This window comes from Notolepis coatsorum, assembly GCF_963971535.1.
Source record: "Notolepis coatsorum genome assembly, chromosome: 6".
NCBI classification, from domain to species: domain Eukaryota; kingdom Metazoa; phylum Chordata; class Actinopteri; order Aulopiformes; family Paralepididae; genus Notolepis; species Notolepis coatsorum.
Window position 1 is genome coordinate 185,654,189 of NC_140170.1, and position 25,048 is coordinate 185,679,236.

Below are 25,048 nucleotides of genomic sequence, written 5' to 3' on the forward strand. Positions count from 1 at the left end.
CTCCCTCCCTCCCTCCCTCTCGGAGCGGCAGGGTTCAGAGACACTGACACACAGAGAATATAATAAATAGAACAGAACTGGATTTAATATAATATAATAAATAGAACAGCGTTGCCGTGGTTACCTTTGAGTAGAGCTACTCTGTTCTGAGGCTCGTTCAGTTCCTGGTCGTCCATGTTCCCATCTGAGAGAGAGACACACGCACGCACGCGCACAGATCCACCATAATAAATATCACGAGTCAATCTAATCAATATATCACGAGTCATTCTAATCAATACATCACGAGTCAATCTAATCAATATATCACAAGTCATTCTAATCAATACATCACAAGGCAATCTAATCAATATATCACAAGTCATTCTAATCAATATATCACAAGGCAATCTAATTAATATATCACAAGTCATTCTAATCAATACATCACAAGTCAATCTAATCAATATATCACAAGTCAATCCAATCAATATATCCCAAGTCAATCTAATCAATACATCACAAGTCAATATAATCAATATATCACAAGTCATTATAATCAATACATCACAAGTCAATATAATCAATATATCACAAGTCAATATAATCAATACATCACAAGTCAATCTAATCAATATATCACAAGTCAATCTAATCAATACATCACAAGTCATTCTAATCAATATATCACAAGGCAATCTAATCAATATATCACAAGTCATTCTAATCAATGTATCACAAGTCAATCTAATATATATGATATAACTATACAGATGTGTCTAAACTGTTTCTGATGTTCTGTCAGTGTCTATGTGAATACATTTACATTTACATTTAGTAATTTAGCTGACGCTTTTATCCAAAGCGACTTACAAGTTCTGTGCGACAAGACAGCAAGAAGGGTATAACTCTATCAGCTGAGTAACAATGTTCATCAAAGTGTTGCGTGTTACAGTGTGTTACAGTGTAGGTATATAGATGATATATACTAATAATGAATACACTGTTTCTGGTGTTATATACAGTATATGGTGTTATATATATATGGTGTTATCCCATTAATTACCTAGACTGTGGCGGCCCGCCAGTTTGATAATGAACCGAAAATATTATTTTATTATAAAAAAAAATATATATATATATATATATATATATATATTTTTTTTTTTAATATATAAAGTTTGCCAATAGGGATGTATCAGTAGTATTGGCAGTGGTAGTAGTCGTAATAGTAATCCACTATATTTTTTTATTTTCTAAAAAATAAACCAGTTCAACAACACGGGTAACTTTTAACACTTTTGCTTCATTTCTTTGATGGCTCAAATGTCTGCTCTAGTCCAGTGGTTCCCAAACCTCTCCTCGAGACGCCCCAGCCGGTCCATGTATTTGTTAAATTCCACCACCAGCACCTGATTCATCTAATAAAGGGCTAGTTAAGTTGAAGTTGTGCTGGTGGTGGAACTTAGATGAAATACATGGAACGGCTGGGGTGCTTCGAGGAGAGGATTGGGAACCGCTAGTCTAGTCGATTTTGTGTTTTATGCAAAAAGTTCATCATAGATCTAGGAAACACTGATATATAATATATATAACTGATATATAAACACTGATATATAATATATATAATGTCACTGACCTGAGGTGTCGTCGCTGCTGCGCTCCTTACTGGGGCTCAGCGTGTCGGACATGTCGGACTCCTTACCGTCCAGAGGGCTCTCTGTACACACACACACACACACACACACACAGAGACACACAGAGACACACACACACAGAGACACACACACACACAGAGACACACACACACACAGAGACACACACACACACAGAGACACACACAGACACACACACACAGTTTAGTGAGATGGGGTGTAGAGGGGAGGGTCTGACCATTCTCAGAGGGGGGGGGGGAGGGTAGAGTTAAAGGCACCGTGTGTTTTTGTTTTTTTATTGATCTTTTTCCCCCTCCATTTTCCTCCGATTTTCTCCCATCCCAATGTTAGTCGTTATGCCAATTCCCAATCCCCTTCCTGGTCGCTGCGCACTTACCCCCCACAGTCGGTCTGGGAGAGTGGAGGCTACCACGTGCTTCCTCCGACACACGGCCAGCCAATCAACCGCTTCTTTTCACCTGGCAGCGCGGATTCTCACTGAGAGGGCGTAGCATGTGGAAGAATCACACTATCCCCCTCAGGTCCTATCCGCGCTTAGCAGGCGCCCCGACCGAACTGTAGGAGTCGCTGTTTACAACGACCCGGACCCACCCTGCCAGCTTCTCCCACCCTCTAATACTGCCAATTGTATTAGTGTGAACGGCCAGCCAAGCTGGTGACAACCCCGGAGCTGGCGAATCCAGCTCACAGCTCCGGGGTTGGTGACGAACGCAATCTCTGCTACGCCACCTAACCGCCCCTCAGCACAGTGTGTTTTCAACCATACAACACAAAACCCATTCTTCTAATGCGTTTCTCTCCAGCTGTGGGTCTAGAGCCCATGATGGGACCTGTAGGCTGTGGGTCTAGAGCCCATGATGGGACCTGTTGGCTGTGGGTCTAGAGCCCATGATGGGACCTGTAGGCTGTGGGTCTAGAGCCCATGATGGGACCTGTAGGCTGTGGGTCTAGAGCCCATGATGGGACCTGTTGGCTGTGGGTCTAGAGCCCATGATGGGACCTGTTGGCTGTGGGTCTAGAGCCCATGATGGGACCTGTTGGCTGTGGGTCTAGAGCCCATGATGGGACCTGTAGGCTGTGGGTCTAGAGCCCATGATGGGACCTGTAGGCTGTGGGTCTAGAGCCCATGATGGGACCTGTAGGCTGTGGGTCTAGAGCCCATGATGGGACCTGTTGGCTGTGGGTCTAGAGCCCATGATGGGACCTGTTGGCTGTGGGTCTAGAGCCCATGATGGGACCTGTAGGCTGTGGGTCTAGAGCCCATGGGACCTGTAGGCTGTGGGTCTAGAACCCATGATGGGACCTGTAGGCTGTGGGTCTAGAACCCATGATGGGACCTGTTGGCTGTGGGTCTAGAGCCCATGATGGGACCTGTAGGCTGTGGGTCTAGAACTAGTGATGCACGATATATCGGCCGCCGATATAATATCGGCCGATATGGCCGTTTTTTTACACATCGGTATCGGTCCGATATCAAGATAGGGCCGATATTATTATTATTATTTTTTTTTTTTTACATGTTTTGGCCTTAAATAGTTTCAAAATATCAGTCATTTCTGAAAATAAGTTACAAAAGTTAAAAAAAATTGCGTTTTGGAAAATAGCTCTTTATTTGATTATCATAAAAAAGTGTTTTCTATACAGAGATATCGACATCGGTAAATATCGGTATCGGCCAGAACAGCAATATTAATATCGGTTATCGGTATCGGCCACAATTTTCACATCGGTGCATCACTATCTAGAACCCATGATGGGACCTGTTGGCTGTGGGTCTAGAACCCATGATGGGACCTGTAGGCTGTGGGTCTAGAGCCCATGATGGGACCTGTTGGCTGTGGGTCTAGAACCCATGATGGGACCTGTAGGTCTAGAACCCATGATGGGACCTGTTGGCTGTGGGTCTAGAACCCATGATGGGACCTGTTGGCTGTGGGTCTAGAGCCCATGATGGGACCTGTTGGCTGTGGGTCTAGAGCCCATGATGGGACCTGTAGGCTGTGGGTCTAGAGCCCATGATGGGACCTGTTGGCTGTGGGTCTAGAACCCATGATGGGACCTGTAGGCTGTGGGTCTAGAACCCATGATGGGACCTGTAGGCTGTGGGTCTAGAACCCATGATGGGACCTGTAGGCTGTGGGTCTAGAGCCCATGATGGGACCTGTAGGCTGTGGGTCTAGAGCCCATGATGGGACCTGTAGGCTGTGGGTCTAGAGCCCATGATGGGACCTGTTGGCTGTGGGTCTAGAGCCCATGATGGGACCTGTAGGCTGTGGGTCTAGAACCCATGATGGGACCTGTTGGCTGTGGGTCTAGAGCCCATGATGGGACCTGTAGGCTGTGGGTCTAGAACCCATGATGGGACCTGTTGGCTGTGGGTCTAGAACCCATGATGGGACCTGTAGGCTGTGGGTCTAGAGCCCATGATGGGACCTGTAGGCTGTGGGTCTAGAGCCCATGATGGGACCTGTTGGCTGTGGGTCTAGAACCCATGATGGGACCTGTTGGCTGTGGGTCTAGAACCCATGATGGGACCTGTAGGCTGTGGGTCTAGAGCCCATGATGGGACCTGTAGGCTGTGGGTCTAGAACCCATGATGGGACCTGTAGGCTGTGGGTCTAGAACCCATGATGGGACCTGTAGGCTGTGGGTCTAGAGCCCATGATGGGACCTGTAGGCTGCTGTGGGTTTAGTGTCCATGATGGAACCTGACACAAACTGTTGGGCTGACATGGCAGCATGCCACATGACCACACATGTGAGCGCACACACACACAGTACTGTTCACTGTGGTATGTCATTGTGTGTGTGTGTGTGTCTGTGTGTGTGTGTGTGTGTGTGTGTGTGTGTGTGTGTGTGTGTGTGTGTGTGTGTGTGTGTGTTAGAAATGCTTTGACATTCCATCAGTGCCGCCACAAAGGGCAGATGGTATGTGTATGTTTTGTATGGGTTGTTTATGTGTGTGTGTGCGTGTGCGTGTGTGTGCATGTGTGCGTGTGTGCGTGTGTGTGCGTGTATGTGTGTGTGTGTGTATTAGAGATTGGCAGTGTTATTGAACATTACGTAGGTATTGGACTCTAGATGACTGTTTTGTTCGTATCAACTGCACTGATTCAACCAAGTATTTTTTCCCTCTGGATTTAGTTTCCTTGTTTATTGACCAATGAATGGAAAGCAGTAATTATTATATTAATTATATATATATATTTGTATATTAATATATATTATACATCAGGAGAGGCTCACAGAGGTCCTTCAGGAGACACTGCACACTTTCTATTTGGGGACGTCAGTTCATTGATTAACAATTTAATACAATTAAGTTGTATTACATTTTTTTTTTATAGAATATTCAAATATTGATATGCCTTCAAATGCCCATCTCTAGTGTGTGTTTGTGTTTTTAGTTTCAAGTTTCTTTAATGTCATAGTCAAATACAGAATACTTTTCCATGAAATGCTTTTTTCTGTATGAGCTCCTGAGAGTGCTAGATAAAATAGATAAAAACTAAAGTATAAAATAGTCAAGAGTACGTAAACAAAAAGTGTTCAGTCAATATACATATTTATTACATGGCGTTTTAACATTCGCCAAAATGCTTGATTGTGATTGGTCAACAGCGCTCGGCAGAGGTCCGTTATTACTCGATAACGGACCTCTGCCGAGCAATAATGACCACTGTTCGCAGCTGCAGCAATCAAGCCCACTGACACACACTGCATCAGTGCAATCAGACCACAGACCTGCCGGCTGCCGGCGATAATAATAATGACAGCGGAGCCACACAACAGAACTGCGTCTGCATTTGATCTCGTCTTGTCGATGGTGTAAAATGAATTAGGTATATTGTTAGTAAGCTAGCCCTGTAATAAGCGGGATAATGTATAGCTATACTCGGTCATTGTCGCAAAATAATTGACCGTCACTGCGTTTAGAACAGCTCGCAGAGGCGGCTCGGTATTTTAAACTCTGTCGGTCAATTATTTTGCGACAATGACCTCGTAGCTATACATTATCCCTTACATACAATATACAATACAGAGTAAAAAAAAGAGTAACAGTGAGGTACAATGCAGAAATGGGATGAGGTACTACTTAGGGTACGGTGCAATGAGGTATGAATTGTAGTACAAATCTCTTTACTAATAAATATAAAGTGTGTCAAAGTATTTAAAGTGAGTAGAGTTTTTAGCGTGTCCGCTCAGATTATGTTAGACTAGCAGCGGACATGTTCATCTAAATCTGTGTGTGTTTATGAACCCTAATCTGACATTGTAATCCCTGAAGAGGAGGAGGGAGAGCCGTGTGTGTGTGTGCGTGCGTGCGTGCGTGCGTGTGTACCTTTGAGTCGGTCAGGGCTGGCAAGGCTGTCGTCTTCTGCTGTCTGGTTATTCTGTAGTCTGTGAGCGTCAAACACTTCTACACACACACCACACACACAACACGCACACCACACACACACACACACACACACACACACAGTAACAGTTAATAGTAAAGTTGCTACAGTTTGATATTTATTTATAGAGTCCATTATGACTGTTTCCATATTGAAGAGAACCACCAGGTCTATACATCGAGTCTCGAGTCACAGAGAGAACCACCAGGTCTATACATCGAGTCTCGAGTCACAGAGAGAACCACCAGGTCTATACATCGAGTCTCGAGTCACAGAGAGAACCACCAGGTCTATACATCGAGTCTCGAGTCACAGAGAGAACCACCAGGTCTATACATCGAGTCTCGAGTCAGAGAGAACCACCAGGTCTATACATCGAGTCTCGAGTCACAGAGAGAACCACCAGGTCTATACATCGAGTCTCGAGTCACAGAGAGAACCACCAGGTCTATACATCGAGTCTCGAGTCACAGAGAGAACCACCAGGTCTATACATCGAGTCTCGAGTCACAGAGAGAACCACCAGGTCTATACATCGAGTCTCGAGTCACAGAGAACCACCAGGTCTATACATCGAGTCTCGAGTCACAGAGAGAACCACCAGGTCTATACATCGAGTCTCGAGTCACAGAGAGAACCACCAGGTCTATACATCGAGTCTCGAGTCACAGAGAGAACCACCAGGTCTATACATCGAGTCTCGAGTCACAGAAAGAACCACCAGGTCTATACATCGAGTCTCGAGTCACAGAGAGAACCACCAGGTCTATACATCGAGTCTCGAATCACAGAGAGAACCACCAGGTCTATACATCGAGTCTCGAATCACAGAGAGAACCACCAGGTCTATACATCGAGTCTCGAGTCACAGAGAGAACCACCAGGTCTATACATCGAGTCTCGAATCACAGAGAGAACCACCAGGTCTATACATCGAGTCTCGAGTCACAGAGAGAACCACCAGATCTATACATCGAGTCTCGAGTCACAGAGAGAACCACCAGATCTATACATCGAGTCTCGAGTCACAGAGAGAACCACCAGATCTATACATCGAGTCTCGAGTCACAGAGAGAACCACCAGATCTATACATCGAGTCTCGAGTCACAGAGAGAACCACCAGATCTATACATCGAGTCTCGAGTCACAGAGAGAACCACCAGGTCTATACATCGAGTCTCGAGTCAGAACCACCAGGTCTATACATCGAGTCTCGAGTCACGGAGAGAGAACCACCAGGTCTATACATCGAGTCTCGAGTCACAGAGAGAACCACCAGGTCTATACATCGAGTCTCGAGTCAGAACCACCAGGTCTATACATCGAGTCTCGAGTCAGAACCTTCAGGTCTATACATCGAGTCTCGTGTCTCCCGATTCTATTAACGCCACTATTTTTTTTAACTCTCGATTAACTTAAGATTTTTTTTTATTTTTAATTTTTTTTTACTAGACTTCACGCAGGTGTATTATTGATGCTCTCATTGATACTATGTTTGTTTCTGAAGTGTGTGTGTGTGTGTGTGTATATATATATAATATACACACACATAAAGCATCTATCTCTTACCCTCAAAGTTGGCCAGTTTGTGGATTGAAGATCCTACTGCTTCCTTCAGCTGCTTCACCGCTGTGGAGAGAAGAGAAAAGAGGAGGAGAGGAGAGGAGAGGAGAGGGAGAAGGAGAAGGAGAAGGAGAAGGAGAAGGAGAAGGAGGAGGAGAAAGAGAGGAGAAGGAGAGGAGGAGGAGAAGGAGAGGAGAGGATAGAGGGGAGGAGAAGAGAAGAGAGGAGGAGGAGAGGAGAGGAAGAGGAGAGGAGAGGAGAGGAGGAGAAGAGGTATTAGTCAGTCAATGTACTTTTTTCCCATTTTGTAGGATCAACTTCAACAACCTATCTGCCAAACACTCATCTTGATGAAATGACCTCGGCAGAGAAGACCTGAATGATAACTGTGGAGGATATCCAGAGCTCACCCCCTCCCCTCCATTGTCCCCTATCCTGCCCCCCCCCTCCCCCCACTATAAAGGGTTCCTCCCGACGTCATTCAGGTCTTCTCTACCTGGGTCATTTCAGCAGGTCACCTGGGGCGGAGGCCTCAGCCATGTATCCAACCATCTTGTATTATATTTGATCCGTCTGGCTAATAAATCATATTAACCAGATTCAGTTGACTGAGTACGTTATTCATGATATTATTCACTATATCTACACAGTTCAATGGCACAAGGTAGAGGCACCCAACCTGAGCTGAACCAGGACCACCCAACCTGAGCTGAACCAGGACCACCCAACCTGAGCTGAACCAGGACCACCCAACCTGAGCTGAACCAGGACCACCCAACCTGAGCTGAACCAGGACCACCCAACCTGAGCTGAACCAGGACCACCCAACCTGAGCTGAACCAGGACCACCCAACCTGAGCTGAACCAGGACCACCCAACCTGAGCTGAACCAGGACCACCCAACCTGAGCTGAACCAGGACCACCCAACCTGAGCAGAACCAGGACCACCCAACCTGAGCTGAACCAGGACCACCCAACCTGAGCTGAACCAGGACCACCCAACCTGAGCTGAACCACCCAACCTGAGCTGAACCACCCAACCTGAGCTGAACCAGGACCACCCAACCTGAGCTGAACCAGGACCACCCAACCTGAGGTGAACCAGGACCACCCAACCGGAGCTGAACCAGGACCACCCAACCTGAGCTGAACCAGGACCACCCAACCTGAGCTGAACCAGGACCACCCAACCTGAGCTGAACCAGGACCACCCAACCTGAGCTGAACCAGGACCACCCAACCTGAGCTGAAACTAGGGATGCACCGATCAGACTTTTTCAGTCCCGATACAGATACCTGGGCCGATACCGATCCGATACCCATTGTTCAAACAAATATTCCAAGTTTTTTTTTAATTTATATTAACACTTTCTTCGCCAGGCTTATGTACATCCTTATACCATCCTCTGCCAGCTCTATTTGTCTATGGAGAAGTTCCCCTTCTTTGCAGGGCTATAACTTTTTAAATTGTATTGCTAAATTGACATTACTATGGCCCATTCAACGTCAATTATCTATCGTTCAGGACGTAGGAACGTTATACCTTTTCATTCACATATTCATACTAAAATACGGTCTAAAGTATAAATATGTTTTTATCGTTTTCTGCAGCATTCTCCAGAACGTGATTTATAGCCCTAAATGCATTATATTGATGATCAAATACAGTTTGATAGCGATCTGCACGATAAAAAATTTCAAATGGACGTGCTTCTAGAAATTACTACTTATCATCGGATGTTGACCGGATGGGGGGGGGGGGGGGGGGTCGTTTATAATTCCGTGGCCAACGTTAGATGATTCATCTAGTGTGGGTGATATGATCATTAGAGCAGTTTGTATCGAACACGGTAAAAAAAAACGCTGAAACTCACCGTAGCTTCCTCGTAGCGTTGGGCGATGAGCAAAAATATTCCTATTATGGGATGTTGAAATATGCGATCCATCTCCAGGTTGTATAATAGTATATACGTCCAAATCATGTTGTTTATCGAGTTATTGGTAACGGATCGCTATCCATTGTGTCGCGCTCGAGTCCCGGCACCTATAGCGAGTGATCGGACCGAATTTGGATGAGCACCAGTTTCCGTTTCCGGTTTCCGGTTTGGGCGATCCGCCGATCGGCCACCAGATGGCGCTCTTGAACCGTTGGAGAGTTGAGAGGGGATCAACAGTAGATCTCAAGTCTCCGGGGGAGAAATATGATTGTGATCACAGATTTTGAAATATTGATCTCAATGACGTGTTACGGCATCATTGGCAGAATTAGCATGCTGGGGAATGACGAGTTTAGTCGTCCTTGGCGATTAAAGTGTTAATGAATAAACGGTATGCCTCACTGTCACTGTGTGGAAGAGACTGGGATCATTCTTTTGTGCAACAAGGCAACATCAGGCTCGACTTAAAACATTACTTTCCTAACTTAGTGAAACTAAATGTAACAAATTAACACATAGGTATAAATGTACTGCATTGTTATTTTATTTATTATTGTAATATATATATAAAAAAATCCAATTTTTTTCCTTTTTACAGATACCCGATCCAGCTATTTTAGTGGAAATAAAAATGTTTGATAAACATTGTTACTCAGCTGATAGAGTTGTACCCTTCCCTTCTTGCTGTCTTGTCGTACAGAACTTGTAAGTCGCTTTGGATAAAAGCGTCAGCTAAATGACTAAATGTAATGTAAATGTATATCGACGTCCGATACCAATATCGGAGCGGTGCATCCCTAGCTGAAACATTGTATGAAAATTAAAACAACCCTTTTCATTCTGTAATGGTTGGTTATTTCCATAAATACACCACTGTCATAACATTGAGCCCTTTATCGGAGAAAGAGCTTTAAATTACAGCCACGTAATACACAATTAAAATGAATATCATCAACTCCAAAAAGACTCGCCCCACGAGACGTGACAGAAGTGGTCCAACACGCAGCAGAGTGACGTGTGTCTCTGGCACCAGGCTGTGCACACAGTACTGCATGCACACGTTTACAACTCAACACGTGGAGGTCCACAGTGTATTCTTATTAGACACGTACAGACATGCCCTTCACGTCAGAAAACAAAGCAGTACGATGCAAGCAAACAACTAACATTCAACCATTGCAGTTTGTGTTTTAAAAAGGTGCTATAGATGACATTCAGCCACTAGATGTCGCACTCGAGACACCAGCATGTCACTTATCCAATCGGGTGCATTCCACGTGGGGAAATTGGAAGTAGGGAGGGGATAGATGCACGGTGATTGATTGATTGATTAAAAATGTTATTAACAGATTGCAGAATGGGTACAATACAGTACGGCTCAATACACACAATTGTTAAGGGGATGCAGACCAGAGAAAGACTTTCGTCTTGTTTACATCAGGGTCCCCCATTTTCAATCCATAATGAATTGTAAGTAAGGGTGCAACTTGCTCCGTGCAATCCATTCTTTGTGGATCCCGCCCTCAGTGTGAGTGTGTGTGTGTGTGTAACAGTCAGTGTGTGTTAGGGTTACTCACGCTGGCATTCAATCAACTGTTGGATTCTAGTGCTGCAGTCTGAATCTCCACCGCTGTTAACATGACAGTTGTCTAATAGATAGAGACACAGAGCTAACATTACTGATCAGAGAGAGAGCGGGCGAGAGAGAGACAGAGAGGGAGAGAGACAGAGAGAGAGAGAGAGAGAGAGAGAGCGAGAGAGAGAGAGACAGAGAGCGGGCGAGAGAGAGACAGAGAGAGAGAGCGAGAGAGGATTTGATAGAATGACGGACGGCCAGAATCACGGCCAGATAAACGACTGAGAGACAGAGTTGCTTACTGGTTGGACGGTAGAGACAGAAAGTTAAAGAGAGGTGAATACGACCAGCAGACACACAGGTACAGAGAGAGAGAGACACAGAGACAGAGAGACAGCCAGCACAGACAGGTGTCGGGCGCTGTGAGCTCTAGAATGAGTATGAGAATCACCATGACGACGGAACAGCAGGCAGGACGGAGACGTCTTAGAAGACAGATAGACAGACAGACACACAGACAGTTCAGAGACACACTGTGACCACCAGGCTGGTCCTAAACCCCCCCAGGCTGGTCCTAACTCCCCCCCCCCCCCCCCTGTAGCTAGCAGAGGATAAAATGGGAGTCTGAGGCGGGGTGTCGAAAGACAATGACGTTTATTCAACATCCAAGAAGGCTAACATTGTGTTTACTGACTCCAACCGGGACTATTGCCGCTTTCCCACTGCATGGTATCAACTCGAGTCGACTCCACTCAACTTCCACTGTAGGTAAGAGTCGAGAACGAAGGTACCACACGCTAAATGTCCGTGCGGACCCCAAACCCATAGACAGTTCCATGTGTGAATTACATTAATCCACCACCGTTTCACAATTACTGTGTTGCACTCAATATTTAAATAATGTTAGTCTAAATAAATGTAGGCAGACAATGTACATATTTTAAAAATAAAATGAACAGAGCAGTGTTGTTTTGAAAACAGTAGACCTACAGTGTGTGTTAGTTTGCTTTATGCTGCATTCTAAATTGATGGCCTTCTAATTTGTTTGTTTGTTTATTTATTTTAAATAACACAGTGACACTTTTCCTTTTGATAAGAAATCCAGCCATATTCCTTTCATTGTATTTCAAATACTGCACAAATTTCAAGCGGAAAACGAATCTTTCCATTAACACATTGACCGCCAATCACGTTGTACGACGGGTTTGCTGGTCATGCGAATTCTGCCAAACCACGGCGTACGACATTATTGAGATCATATTTCATTTTTTCGCCACGGTATTCATAATTCTGCCACCCAGCCTCTGCTGAGACAGTGGGACGCTGCGCTTCAATACCGCCGCCTGGTGGATGATCGGGCGAGTTACAACCGGAAATGGATCTCTGGTGAACCGGTGCATCTGGGAAATCCGTCCGGCAGTCACATATTGTTGCGGGACTCTAGACACACATCCGTGTATATGGATCGCTGCCATAACTTAATAATCGATGATATGATTTGGGCGTTTATTGCGCCATACAAACCGGAAATGGATCTAGTCGATCGACGTCAAATAAGTGGGATCTTTTTCCTCCAGTCTCATCGGCGAACGGTAAGAGGACAGTAACGTTACTTTCAGCTTGATTGTTTATTCTTTTCAATGCAAACCGCTCTGATCAATATATCACCCATACTACATAAAGCATTTACTGACGATCACGGAATTATAAACGACCCCCCCCCCCCTTTCATCCGCGCATGATGAGTCATAACGTTTAGGATCGTATTCAGTTGGATTTTTTAATATAGCGTGTATCGCGAATAAACTGCAATCGATAATCTATATTATGCGTTTAGGCCTATAACTAGCGTTCTAGGAATTACTGCAGAAAACGATAAAAACATACTTATATTCTAGACGGTATTTACGTATGAATCTATGAATGAAAAAGTATAACGTTCCTACATCCTGAACGATAGATAATCGATGTTGAATGGGCCATAGTAATGTCAATTTAGCAATACAATTTAAAAAGTTATAGCCCTGCAAAGAAGGTTAACATCTCCATAGGCTTAGACTGGTGGCAGTGATCATACATTGATGGATAGAAGCGTGGCAGTCAATGTGTTAAGAACTGACAATTATTTTGTTTGTTTGCACTAAGTTAATACTTTGACAAAGTAGCCTATATTTTTCAGTCAGTTCGGTCTTTGTGTGCCAAACATTATTTAAGGTAAACCGCTGTAAATCTTTTTATTTTTTTTCAAATAAATGAGAAGAATGTTTACATTTTTGGAGTGTTAAATAAAAAAAATAAAAAAAATTATATCGAACCAAACCGAAAACAGTCACCACAAAACCGTGATACGAACCGAACCGTGTATTTTGTGAACCGTTCCACCCAGTAGGGACCCACCCAGACTCTCCTTCACTGCCTGGTATCAGACCTGTTTTAGCCTGGTATCAGACCTGTTTTAGCCTGGTATCAGACCTGTTTTAGCCTGGTATCACCCTGTTTTAGCCTGGTATCACCCTGTTTTAGCCTGGTATCAGACCTGTTTTAGCCTGGTATCACCCTGTTTTAGCCTGGTATCAGACCTGTTTTAGCCTGGTATCAGACCAATATCGCAATATTGCTAAATATGGCTCAGCAGAAGGTACAAATACATGCCGATGAACAGAATGTTAGTAGCCTGCTACAGGAAATACTTCTAAACTAACCTACAGGAAATACTTCTGAAGCACAGAGACTTCTATGTTACGTAAAGAGAGTTCTACATTAAACACACACTAAGAAAGAGAAGACCGCCACCGCTATGCAGAGAAAGACCAACATCCCAAATCTAGGTCATTAGGAGCAAACTAAACTACCATCATCATCATCATCATCTTCTTCTTCTTCGTCAGCAGCACCGTCAGTATCTGTATCATCCTCATCCTCATCATCTTCATCCTCATCCTCTGCGGCATGGTCAGGGGGCTGCGGGCTCCTACTGTCTGTTTCTGGCTCCTCTACTGGTAGAAGAGAGGACAAGTGTGGACCACTGAGCCGTTACATGGAGCTCGTGGGAGAGAGCGCGCGGTGGGGAGAGCATTAATGAATGTTTTTATTTTATTTTATCTAGTTAGTCGTTATGCCAATTCCCAACCCCCTTCCTGGTTGTTGCGCACTTTCCTCTACTGTTGGTCCGAGAGGCCGGAGACTGTCACATGCTTTCCTCCGACGCATGTGCAGCCAGCCGGCAGCCAGCCTGGCCGCGTCAGATTCTCACCGGGAGAGTGTAACGTGTGGAAGGTCGCACTACCTCTCACCAGATCCTACCTTCGCTGAGCAGGCGCCCCGACCGAACTGTAGGGGTCGCTGTCCACAACGCCCAGGACCCACCCACGGCTCCCCTCCCCCTAACTCAGCCAAACGAGTTAGTATAGCGATCAGCCCGAGCCAAGGCAACGCTGACTCTCCGGGAGTCGAGACCGCAGCCTCTTGCATTGGTGACGAGCACAATCTCCGCTATGCCACCTGACCGCCTCTAACATTAATGAATGTTGATGAGAGCCTTGAGGTAAGTGGTTGTAGCTCCGGCGGTGGGGGCGCTGGAGACATGAGCCAATAGACTTTTTTATACGCCCTGGTCTCCGGAATACGGAGAGACCAACGCCAAGTCGATCGGCACTTTCTCCGCCGAGCTAGAGTCGCTTTTCCACACCTACTCCCCAAACTGCGCACACACGAGTCCAGAGACCATCCCTGCACATGTGCCGGTTGGGGAGTAGGTGTGGAAAAGCCTCTCTCCGTCTCTCCGTGTTCAGGAGACTCTATTGGCTCTATTCTTGGATTGAAGCGAACGTTAATTACTTAAGATGCTAACATAACACTGTTCCGACGGCATAATGCTGATGTACCACAAGATTTGCTGAAAATAAATGCTTCGTGAATAGATGACAAGATTTGTGCGCTCTGCCCACTGAAGCTCTGTGTTTTTAACACGCGGTGGAATGTCAGTTGGTCTCGTTGTTCTCTCCCGTCCCGCTCTGGACCCAGGTTGGCTAACAGACGCTTCTTTTACATTTACAATATTTTGCTGTCAAAACACAAACAACTGGTTCAAGATGAGGCACCGTCCCAGAACTGGCCCTCAAAGCGGTTTGGTGGAAAAGGGTCAACTAATCCTTCATTCTGGTCTCAGTCGACGGAGACCCTGTTAGTTCATCAGTCCTTGAATCGGGTATTTCCATGAGACGTCTAAGCACATCTCTGGCAAATACAAGATTTAAGAAGGTCCTTCCTTCTGAATCATTCTATGTGGGTTAAATTCAGTTTGACAGATTTGTCGCTCATCTCAGTTAAATGACGAGTCAAACAATCTAAAGACTGTTAAGGTGACCTTATACCCGTTTATAAAGGTTGGCAGGTGTGTGAGTAGATACTACGGAGCTCCGCACGGGCCTCGGCCGCGACAGTGTGCACCTGCTTTCTGGCCGGATGGAAGGAGGATTTGACCAAACAGTCATTGTAGCAGCTCAGCAGCATTTTGGAAGGATCCTTTTACCAAGGATTTTGACTTTTGATTTCGAAATGGATTCAAGAGTGAATTAAACCAATTCTCACAAAAGAATCTGAGTGACATTAAGGGCTTGTGTTCTTTGTGTTGATTGGTATCGTGTTGAAAAACAATCAAGAGCTCATATTTATTGAAGAGGGGGAAGGATAGATAGATTAGTAACAACAGAAACAACCCAACCACATGCTCCACAAACACCTCCAGACCATCCACCACCACCCCACACCAGAAACCAGACACCTGTTCCACCAACACATCCAGACCTTCCACCACCACCACCACCACCACCCCACACCAGTAACCAGACACCTGCTCCACCAACACATCCAGACCTTCCACAACCACCCCACAACAGTAGAGCTTAAGATTGTATAATATAGCATTGTATAGCAGTGTACATAAAGACCCAGTGCCTCATCCGTAGCTAACAGTGTATTGCACTACCACAGGACCTAGCATGTCCTACCATGCTCTGTAAATAACTCATGTACAGATACCGATATGCCCTACTTTGTTTACTTGTTTATTGCACAATGTCGCTCTTGGTTGGATGGTTGGATTCTTATTATATATTATTACTATTGTATTATGCACATCGTTGCGGGCAAGACCCCCGCATTTCACTGTATACCTGTATGCCGTGACAAATAAAACTCTTGTATCACCAGAGAAGACCGCTGCTCCAGAAACACCACCACATCTTCCACAACCTGGCCTGTCAACAGACCATCTCGTCTACCAAACACGCGTCCCAGAAGCGAGACCCCTGCTGTCAACAGACCAACTAATCTACCGTACACACGGCCCAGACACTCCTCTACCAAACACAGGACCTAGTATTATCACTCTCAGGTCAAGTTTTCTGTCTTACAATAAAAGCCATCCTACTCAAACAAAGACCAGAGCCCCGTCCACACCAGCAGAGATAAGTTGCTTTAGAGGCACTCAGCATGTTCCCCACGGGGGAATAATGAAGCTGTATTGTATTTTATTGTACAGTAGCATCAAGAGTTAGAAACAAACTAAAGTATTGTAGCACTTAGTCTTTCTACGAGATTGTTGATGATGCCAAAGCCTGCTACATGTTTCTGATGCTGCATTAAATCTGGTTCAGATGAGAGTTGTGGGAAGATGAAAAGGGATCAAATCCATTGTTGTTTCTTGAACTTGGAACTTAATTCCTCTGCATTTGACCGATCCAATATATTTAGGAGCAGCGTTCAGCCACGGTCAGGCACCTGGGGACCAACTCCAGCTGTAATGTCAGTACCTTGGTCAAGAGACCAACTCCAGTTGTAATGTCAGTACCTTGGTCAAGGGACCAACTCCAGTTGTAATGACAGTACCTTGGTCAAGAGACCAACCCCAGTTGTAATGCCAGTACCTTGGTCAAGAGACCAACCCCAGTTGTAATGCCAGTACCTTGGTCAAGAGACCAACTCCAGTTGTAATGCCAGTACCTTAAGGGACCAACTCCAGTTGTAATGCCAGTACCTTAAGGGACCAACTCCAGCTGTAATGCCAGTACCTTAAGGGACCAACTCCAGTTGTAATGCCAGTACCTTGGTCTAGAGACCAACTCCAATTGTAATGACAGTACCTTGGTCAAGAGACCAACTCCAGCTGTAATGCCAGTACCTTGGTCTAGAGACCAACTCCAGCTGTAATGCCAGTACCTTGGTCAAGAGACCAACTCCAGTTGTAATGCCAGTACCTTGGTCAAGAGACCAACTCCAGTTGTAATGCCAGTACCTTGGTCTAGAGACCAACTCCAATTGTAATGACAGTACCTTGGTCAAGAGACCAACTCCAGGTGTAATGCCAGTACCTTGGTCTAGAGACCAACTCCAGCTGTAATGCCAGTACCTTGGTCAAGAGACCAACTCCAGCTGTAATGCCAGTACCTTGGTCTAGAGACCAACTCCAGCTGTAATGCCAGTACCTTGGTCTAGAGACCAACTCCAGCTGTAATGCCAGTACCTTAAGGGACCAACTCCAGCTGTAATGCCAGTACCTTGGTCAAGAGACCAACTCCAATTGTAATGACAGTACCTTGGTCAAGAGACCAACTCCAGCTGTAATGCCAGTACCTTGGTCTAGAGACCAACTCCAGCTGTAATGCCAGTACCTTGGTCTAGAGACCAACTCCAGCTGTAATGCCAGTACCTTGGTCTAGAGACCAACTCCAGCTGTAATGCCAGTACCTTGGTCAAGAGACCAACTCCAGTTGTAATGTCAGTACCTTGGTCAAGAGACCAGCTCCAGCTGTAATGTCAGTACCTTGGTCAAGAGACCAACTCCAGTTGTAATGACCAGTACCTTGGTCAAGAGACCAACTCCAGTTGTAATGACCAGTACCTTGGTCAAGAGACCAACTCCAGTTGTAATGACCAGTACCTTGGTCAAGAGACCAACTCCAGTTGTAATGACCAGTACCTTGGTCAAGGGACCAACTCCAGCTGTAATGCCAGTACCTTGGTCAAGAGACCAACTCCAGTTGTAATGCCAGTACCTTGGTCAAGGGACCAACTCCAGTTGTAATGCCAGTACCTTGGTCAAGAGACCAACTCCAGTTGTAATGCCAGTACCTTAAGGGACCAACTCCAGTTGTAATGCCAGTACCTTAAGGGACCAACTCCAGCTGTAATGCCAGTACCTTAAGGGACCAACTCCAGTTGTAATGCCAGTACCTTGGTCTAGAGACCAACTCCAATTGTAATGACAGTACCTTGGTCAAGAGACCAACTCCAGCTGTAATGCCAGTACCTTGGGCTAGAGACCAACTCCAGCTGTAATGCCAGTACCTTGGTCAAGGGACCAACTCCAGTTGTAATGTCAGTACCTTGGTCTAGAGACCAACTCCAATTGTAATGACAGTACCTTGGTCAAGAGACCAACTCCAGTTGTAATGCCAGTACCTTGGTCTAGAGACCAACTCCAATTGTAATGACAGTACCTTGGTCAAGAGACCAACTCCAGGTGTAATGCCAGTACCTTGGTCTAGAGACCAACTCCAGCTGTAATGCCAGTACCTTGGTCAAGAGACCAACTCCAGCTGTAATGCCAGTACCTTGGTCTAGAGACCAACTCCAGCTGTAATGCCAGTACCTTGGTCAAGAGACCAACTCCAGCTGTAATGCCAGTACCTTAAGGGACCAACTCCAGCTGTAATGCCAGTACCTTAAGGGACCAACTCCAGTTGTAATGCCAGTACCTTGGTCTAGAGACCAACTCCAATTGTAATGACAGTACCTTGGTCAAGAGACCAACTCCAGTTGTAATGCCAGTACCTTGGTCTAGAGACCAACTCCAATTGTAATGACAGTACCTTGGTCAAGAGACCAACTCCAGGTGTAATGCCAGTACCTTGGTCTAGAGACCAACTCCAGCTGTAATGCCAGTACCTTGGTCAAGAGACCAACTCCAGCTGTAATGCCAGTACCTTGGTCTAGAGACCAACTCCAGCTGTAATGCCAGTACCTTGGTCAAGAGACCAACTCCAGCTGTAATGCCAGTACCTTAAGGGACCAACTCCAGCTGTAATGCCAGTACCTTGGTCAAGAGACCAACTCCAATTGTAATGACAGTACCTTGGTCAAGAGACCAACTCCAGCTGTAATGCCAGTACCTTGGTCTAGAGACCAACTCCAGCTGTAATGCCAGTACCTTGGTCTAGAGACCAACTCCAGCTGTAATGCCAGTACCTTGGTCTAGAGACCAACTCCAGCTGTAATGCCAGTACCTTGGTCAAGAGACCAACTCCAGTTGTAATGTCAGTACCTTGGTCAAGAGACCAACTCCAGGTGTAATGCCAGTACCTTGGTCTAGAGACCAACTCCAGCTGTAATGCCAGTACCTTAAGGGACCAACTCCAGCTGTAATGCCAGTACCTTGGTCAAGAGACCAACTCCAATTGTAATGACAGTACCTTGGTCAAGAGACCAACTCCAGCTGTAATGCCAGTACCTTGGTCTAGAGATCAACTCCAGCTGTAATGCCAGTACCTTGGTCTAGAGACCAACTCCAGCTGTAATGCCAGTACCTTGGTCAAGAGACCAGCTCCAGCTGTAATGTCAGTACCTTGGTCAAGAGACCAACTCCAGTTGTAATGACCAGTACCTTGGTCAAGAGACCAACTCCAGTTGTAATGACCAGTACCTTGGTCAAGAGACCAACTCCAGTTGTAATGACCAGTACCTTGGTCAAGGGACCAACTCCAGCTGTAATGCCAGTACCTTGGTCAAGAGACCAACTCCAGTTGTAATGCCAGTACCTTGGTCAAGGGACCAACTCCAGCTGTAATGCCAGTACCTTGGTCAAGAGACCAACTCCAGCTGTAATGCCAGTACCTTGGTCAAGAGACCAACTCCAGTTGTAATGCCAGTACCTTGGTCAAGAGACCAACTCCAGCTGTAATGCCAGTACCTTGGTCAAGAGACCAACTCCAGTTGTAATGCCAGTACCTTGGTCAAGAGACCAACTCCAGTTGTAATGCCAGTACCTTGGTCAAGGGACCAACTCCAGTTGTAATGTCAATACCTTGGTCAAGAGACCAACTCCAGTTGTAATGCCAGTACCTTGGTCAAGAGACCAACTCCAGTTGTAATGTCAATACCTTGGTCAAGAGACCAACTCCAGCTGTAATGCCAGTACCTTGGTCAAGAGACCAACTCCAGCTGTAATGCCAGTACCTTGGTCAAGAGACCAACTCCAGTTGTAATGTCAGTACCTTGGTCAAGGGAACAACTCCAGCTGTAATGCCAGTACCTTGGTCAAGAGACCAACTCCAGTTGTAATGACAGTACCTTGGTCAAGAGACCAACTCCAGCTGTAATGCCAGTACCTTGGTCAAGAGACCAACTCCAGTTGTAATGACAGTACCTTGCTCAAGAGACCAACTCCAGTTGTAATGTCAGTACCCTGGTCAAGGGAACAACTCCAGCTGTAATGGCAGTACCTTGGTCAAGAGACCAACTCCAGTTGTAATGCCAGTACCTTGGTCAAGAGACCAACTCCAGTTGTAATGACAGTACCTTGCTCAAGAGACCAACTCCAGTTGTAATGTCAGTACCCTGGTCAAGGGAACAACTCCAGCTGTAATGCCAGTACCTTGGTCAAGAGACCAACTCCAGCTGTAATGCCAGTACCTTGGTCAAGAGACCAACTCCAGCTGTAATGGCAGTACCTTGGTCAAGAGACCAACTCCAGCTGTAATGGCAGTACCTTGGTCAAGAGACCAACTCCAGCTGTAATGCCAGTACCTTGGTCAAGAGACCAACTCCAGCTGTAATGGCAGTACCTTGGTCAAGAGACCAACTCCAGCTGTAATGGCAGTACCTTGGTCAAGAGACCAACTCCAGCTGTAATGGCAGTACCTTGGTCAAGAGACCAACTCCAGTTGTAATGACAGTACCCTGGTCAAAGGAACAACTCCAGCTGTAATGGCAGTACCTTGGTCAAGGGACCAACTCCAGCTGTAATGGCAGTACCTTGGTCAAGAGACCAACTCCAGTTGTAATGCCAGTACCTTGGTCAAAGGAACAACTCCAGCTGTAATGGCAGTACCTTGGTCAAGGGACCAACTCCAGCTGTAATGGCAGTACCTTGGTCAAGAGACCAACTCCAGCTGTAATGGCAGTACCTTGGTCAAGAGACCAACTCCAGCTGTAATGGCAGTACCTTGGTCAAGAGACCAACTCCAGTTGTAATGACAGTACCCTGGTCAAAGGAACAACTCCAGCTGTAATGGCAGTACCTTGGTCAAGGGACCAACTCCAGCTGTAATGGCAGTACCTTGGTCAAGAGACCAACTCCAGTTGTAATGCCAGTACCTTGGTCAAAGGAACAACTCCAGCTGTAATGGCAGTACCCTGGTCAAAGGAACAACTCCAGCTGTAATGGCAGTACCTTGGTCAAGGGACCAACTCCAGCTGTAATGGCAGGAGTATGAACCTAGCATGCAGTACTCAAGAGGAAACCCATGCAAACACAGAGAACATACAAACTCAACACAGTTGAGACCTCTCGCCGGGGTTCAAACCCAGGACCTTCTTGCTACGAGGCAACATTGCTAACCACTGTCCCGCCCCCAACCTCTGTCCGTCCCACCCCCAACCACTGTCCCGCCCCCAACCACTGTCCCGCCCCCCAACCACTGTCCCGCCCCCAACCACAGTCCCACCCCCAACCTCTGTCCCGCCCCCAACCTCTGTCCCGCCCCCAACCTCTGTCCCGCCCCCAACCACTGTCCCACCTCCAAACACTGTCCCGCCCCCAACCTCTGTCCCGCCCCCAACCACTGTCCCGCCTCCAAACACTGTCCCGCCCCCAACCACTGTCCCACCCCCAACCTCTGTCCCGCCCCCAACCACTGTCCCGCCCCCAACCACTGTCCCGCCCCCAACCACTGTCCCGCCCCCAACCACTGTCCCGCCCCCAACCTCTGTCCCGCCCCCAACCTATGTCCCGCCCCCAACCTATGTCCCGCCCCCAACCACTGTCCCGCCCCCAACCTGTGTGAGCCACTGTCCCGCCCCCAACCTATGTCCCACCCCCAACCACTGTCCCGCCCCCAACCTATGTCCCACCCCCAACCACTGTCCCGCCCCCAACCACTGTCCCGCCCCCAACCTATGTCCCACCCCCAACCACTGTCCCGCCCCCAACCTATGTCCCGCCCCCAACCTCTGTCCCGCCCCCAACCACTGTCCCGCCCCCAACCTCTGTCCCGCCCCCAACCTCTGTGAGCCACTGTCCCGCCCCCAACCTCTGTCCCGCCCCCAACCTATGTCCCACCCCCAACCACTGTCCCGCCCCCAACCACTGTCCCGCCCCCAACCTCTGTCCCGCCCCCAACCTCTGTGAGCCACTGTCCCGCCCCCAACCTCTGTCCCGCCCCCAACCTCTGTCCCGCCCCCAACCTCTGTCCCGCCCCCGTCCCGCCCCCAACCTCTGTCCCGCCCCCAACCACTGTCCCGCCCCCAACCTCTGTGAGCCACTGTCCCGCCCCCAACCACTGTCCCGCCCCCAACCTCTGTCCCGCCCCCAACCTCTGTCCCGCCCCCAACCTCTGTCCCGCCCCCAACCACTGTGAGCCACTGTCCCGCCCCCAACCTCTGTCCCGCCCCCAACCTCTGTCCCGCCCCCAACCTCTGTCCCGCCCCCAACCACTGTGAGCCACTGTCCCGCCCCCAACCTCTGTCCCGCCCCCAACCTCTGTCCCGCCCCCAACCTCTGTCCCGCCCCCAACCTCTGTCCCGCCCCCAACCTCTGTCCCGCCCCCAACCTCTGTCCCGCCCCCAACCACTGTCTCTACGACATCATGCAGCTGTTTCAATAATTACCAGCGGCTACAACCGTAAGAGAAGCTACTCGTGGAACTAGAGGGGGCGTGGCCTGTAGAACTAGAGGGGGCGTGGCCTGTAGAACTAGAGGGGGCGTGGCCTGTAGAGCTCCGCGAAGCCTCACACTAAGAGTCTCGCCAGAGACCAGAAGATGAAGAGAACTTGTATTAAAAAAAGAGGGATAAAGAGAGAAGAGAAGTGGAGCCAGACTTCAATCACGCCGGACGGACGAACAGGAAGACGGGTGTGAAGAACAAGCGGGAAGCAGAAAGCATGCGGCAGGAAGTCATGCGTCGTTAGTGCAGGAGGAGGAAGTGATGTCAGCAGCCACAGGAAGAGAGACACACACCGGCGGGTCAGGAGACGGGCGTGCGTGTGTGTGTGCGTGTGTGTGTGTGTGTGCGTGTGCGTGTGCGTGTGTGTGTGTGTGTGTGTGTGTGTGTGTGTGCGTGTGTGCGCGTGTGTGCGTGTGTGTGTACGTGTGTGTGTGTGTGTGTGTGTGTGTGTGTGTGTGTGTGTGTGTGTGTGTGCGTGTGTGCGTGTGTGTGTGTGTGTGTGTGCGTGTGTGTGTGTGCGCGTGTGTGTGCGTGTGTGTGTGTGCGTGTGTGTGTGTGTGCGTGTGAGGGCTGGGCGATAAAACAATAACCATAATTATCGCGATATGTTTTTCCTTGATATAAATATGAAGCGTGATCAATAATGTTTTTAACTTTTTTTTTTCCATTGTTAATGCCAGTTATAAAAGTGTTATTGTTATACAGTTGGTGTTTATGTTTTACCTCAGATTTGTGGACAGACTTGTCTTTCTTACCTGCAACTTAAAGTAACGGCTTTGCTCGTCCAAATGACAATACTGACCCAATAGAGATTTATTTTTCTCTTGTCCATTTATTTAGTTTGCTTTCTAATTTAAAATACAGTTTGAAACCGTCTGTACACAGTAGGCTACGTGTGCTAATCAGACTTGGGATTTAATTTATTTTCCATTATTACTATTGTTATGAGATTTTATTTATTGATTATTAATGTCAGTTATAAAAGTTTTATTGTTCCTCTTCTACCTCAGATTGTAGTTTGGCAAGTAGGCCTAGTTTGTCATGTTCTGACAATAATAAAGAATATTCGGAACCACAATTAACCTCCTGGTTTCTTCAGCTTTCATTCGGCAGCAAAAATAGCCTTTAAAATTGACAGAAATAATTATTTCATGTATATCGAGATAATTATCGATAAGAGTGATATGGCCATATCGCCCAGCCCTAGTGTGTGTGTGTGTGTGTGTGTGTGTGTGTGTGTGTGTGTGTGTAAACAGTATGTGAACAGTATGTTCAGTCCAACAATGATAACTCACCCAGACTGTTGTTTTCCTTAATGCTTTTCTCCTGTAGTTGTTCTAACCGAACTGGAACAACAACAACAAAAATAGAATAACCAGCAGTGACCAAACATCGTCATCTTAACCCTTTCACTGCCACACGACAGCCGGTTAACCCTTTCACTGTGACAATACAGAAGGTTAGCCCTTTACTATCACACAACCGACGGCGATGCTCCATCATTAGCATCATTAGCTCCGCGGATGCGGAGCTAATGATGGAGCATCGCCGTCGGTTGTGTGATAGTAAAGGGTTAACCTTCTGTTGCGTGGCAGTGGAAGGGTTAAAGGTGAATGTATTGTCCTGTATGGACCCCAGGAGGACTAGCTGACTGACATGGCCATCAGCCAATGGGGATCCTTTAAATAAACCATGTGGTTCCTGTTCCCATGGGGACAGGGGAGTGTCTGGAGGTCATGCAGGGGTCATTCAGTGACAGCTCAGTCTGCAGTGAGGATGTGGACGTTAGATTGTGAGGAGTGTGTGTCTGACTGACTGTGTGTATGTGAGTGTGTGTCTGACTGTATGTGTGTGTGTCTGACTGAGTGTGTGTGTGTGTGTGTGTGTCTGACTGAGTGTGTGTGTGAGTGTGTGTCTGACTGAGTGTGTGAGTGTGTGTCTGACTGTATGTGTGTGTGTCTGACTGAGTGTGT

General features: G+C 47.0%; 1 protein-coding gene across 1 annotated transcript in view; it reads right to left on the reverse strand.

The window, feature by feature from the left end:
• The window catches only part of LOC311229892 (filamin-B-like), a gene marked incomplete at its 3' end in the record, with an annotated part of 367,515 nt that overhangs the window by 225,663 nt on the left and 116,804 nt on the right, over nt 1–25,048 (reverse strand). Inside the window, 3 exon segments of the mRNA XM_084315961.1 lie at nt 11,135–11,206; nt 13,986–14,126; nt 24,371–24,421. Of these exon segments, the coding sequence (XP_084172087.1) occupies nt 11,135–11,206; nt 13,986–14,126; nt 24,371–24,421 (264 nt within the window).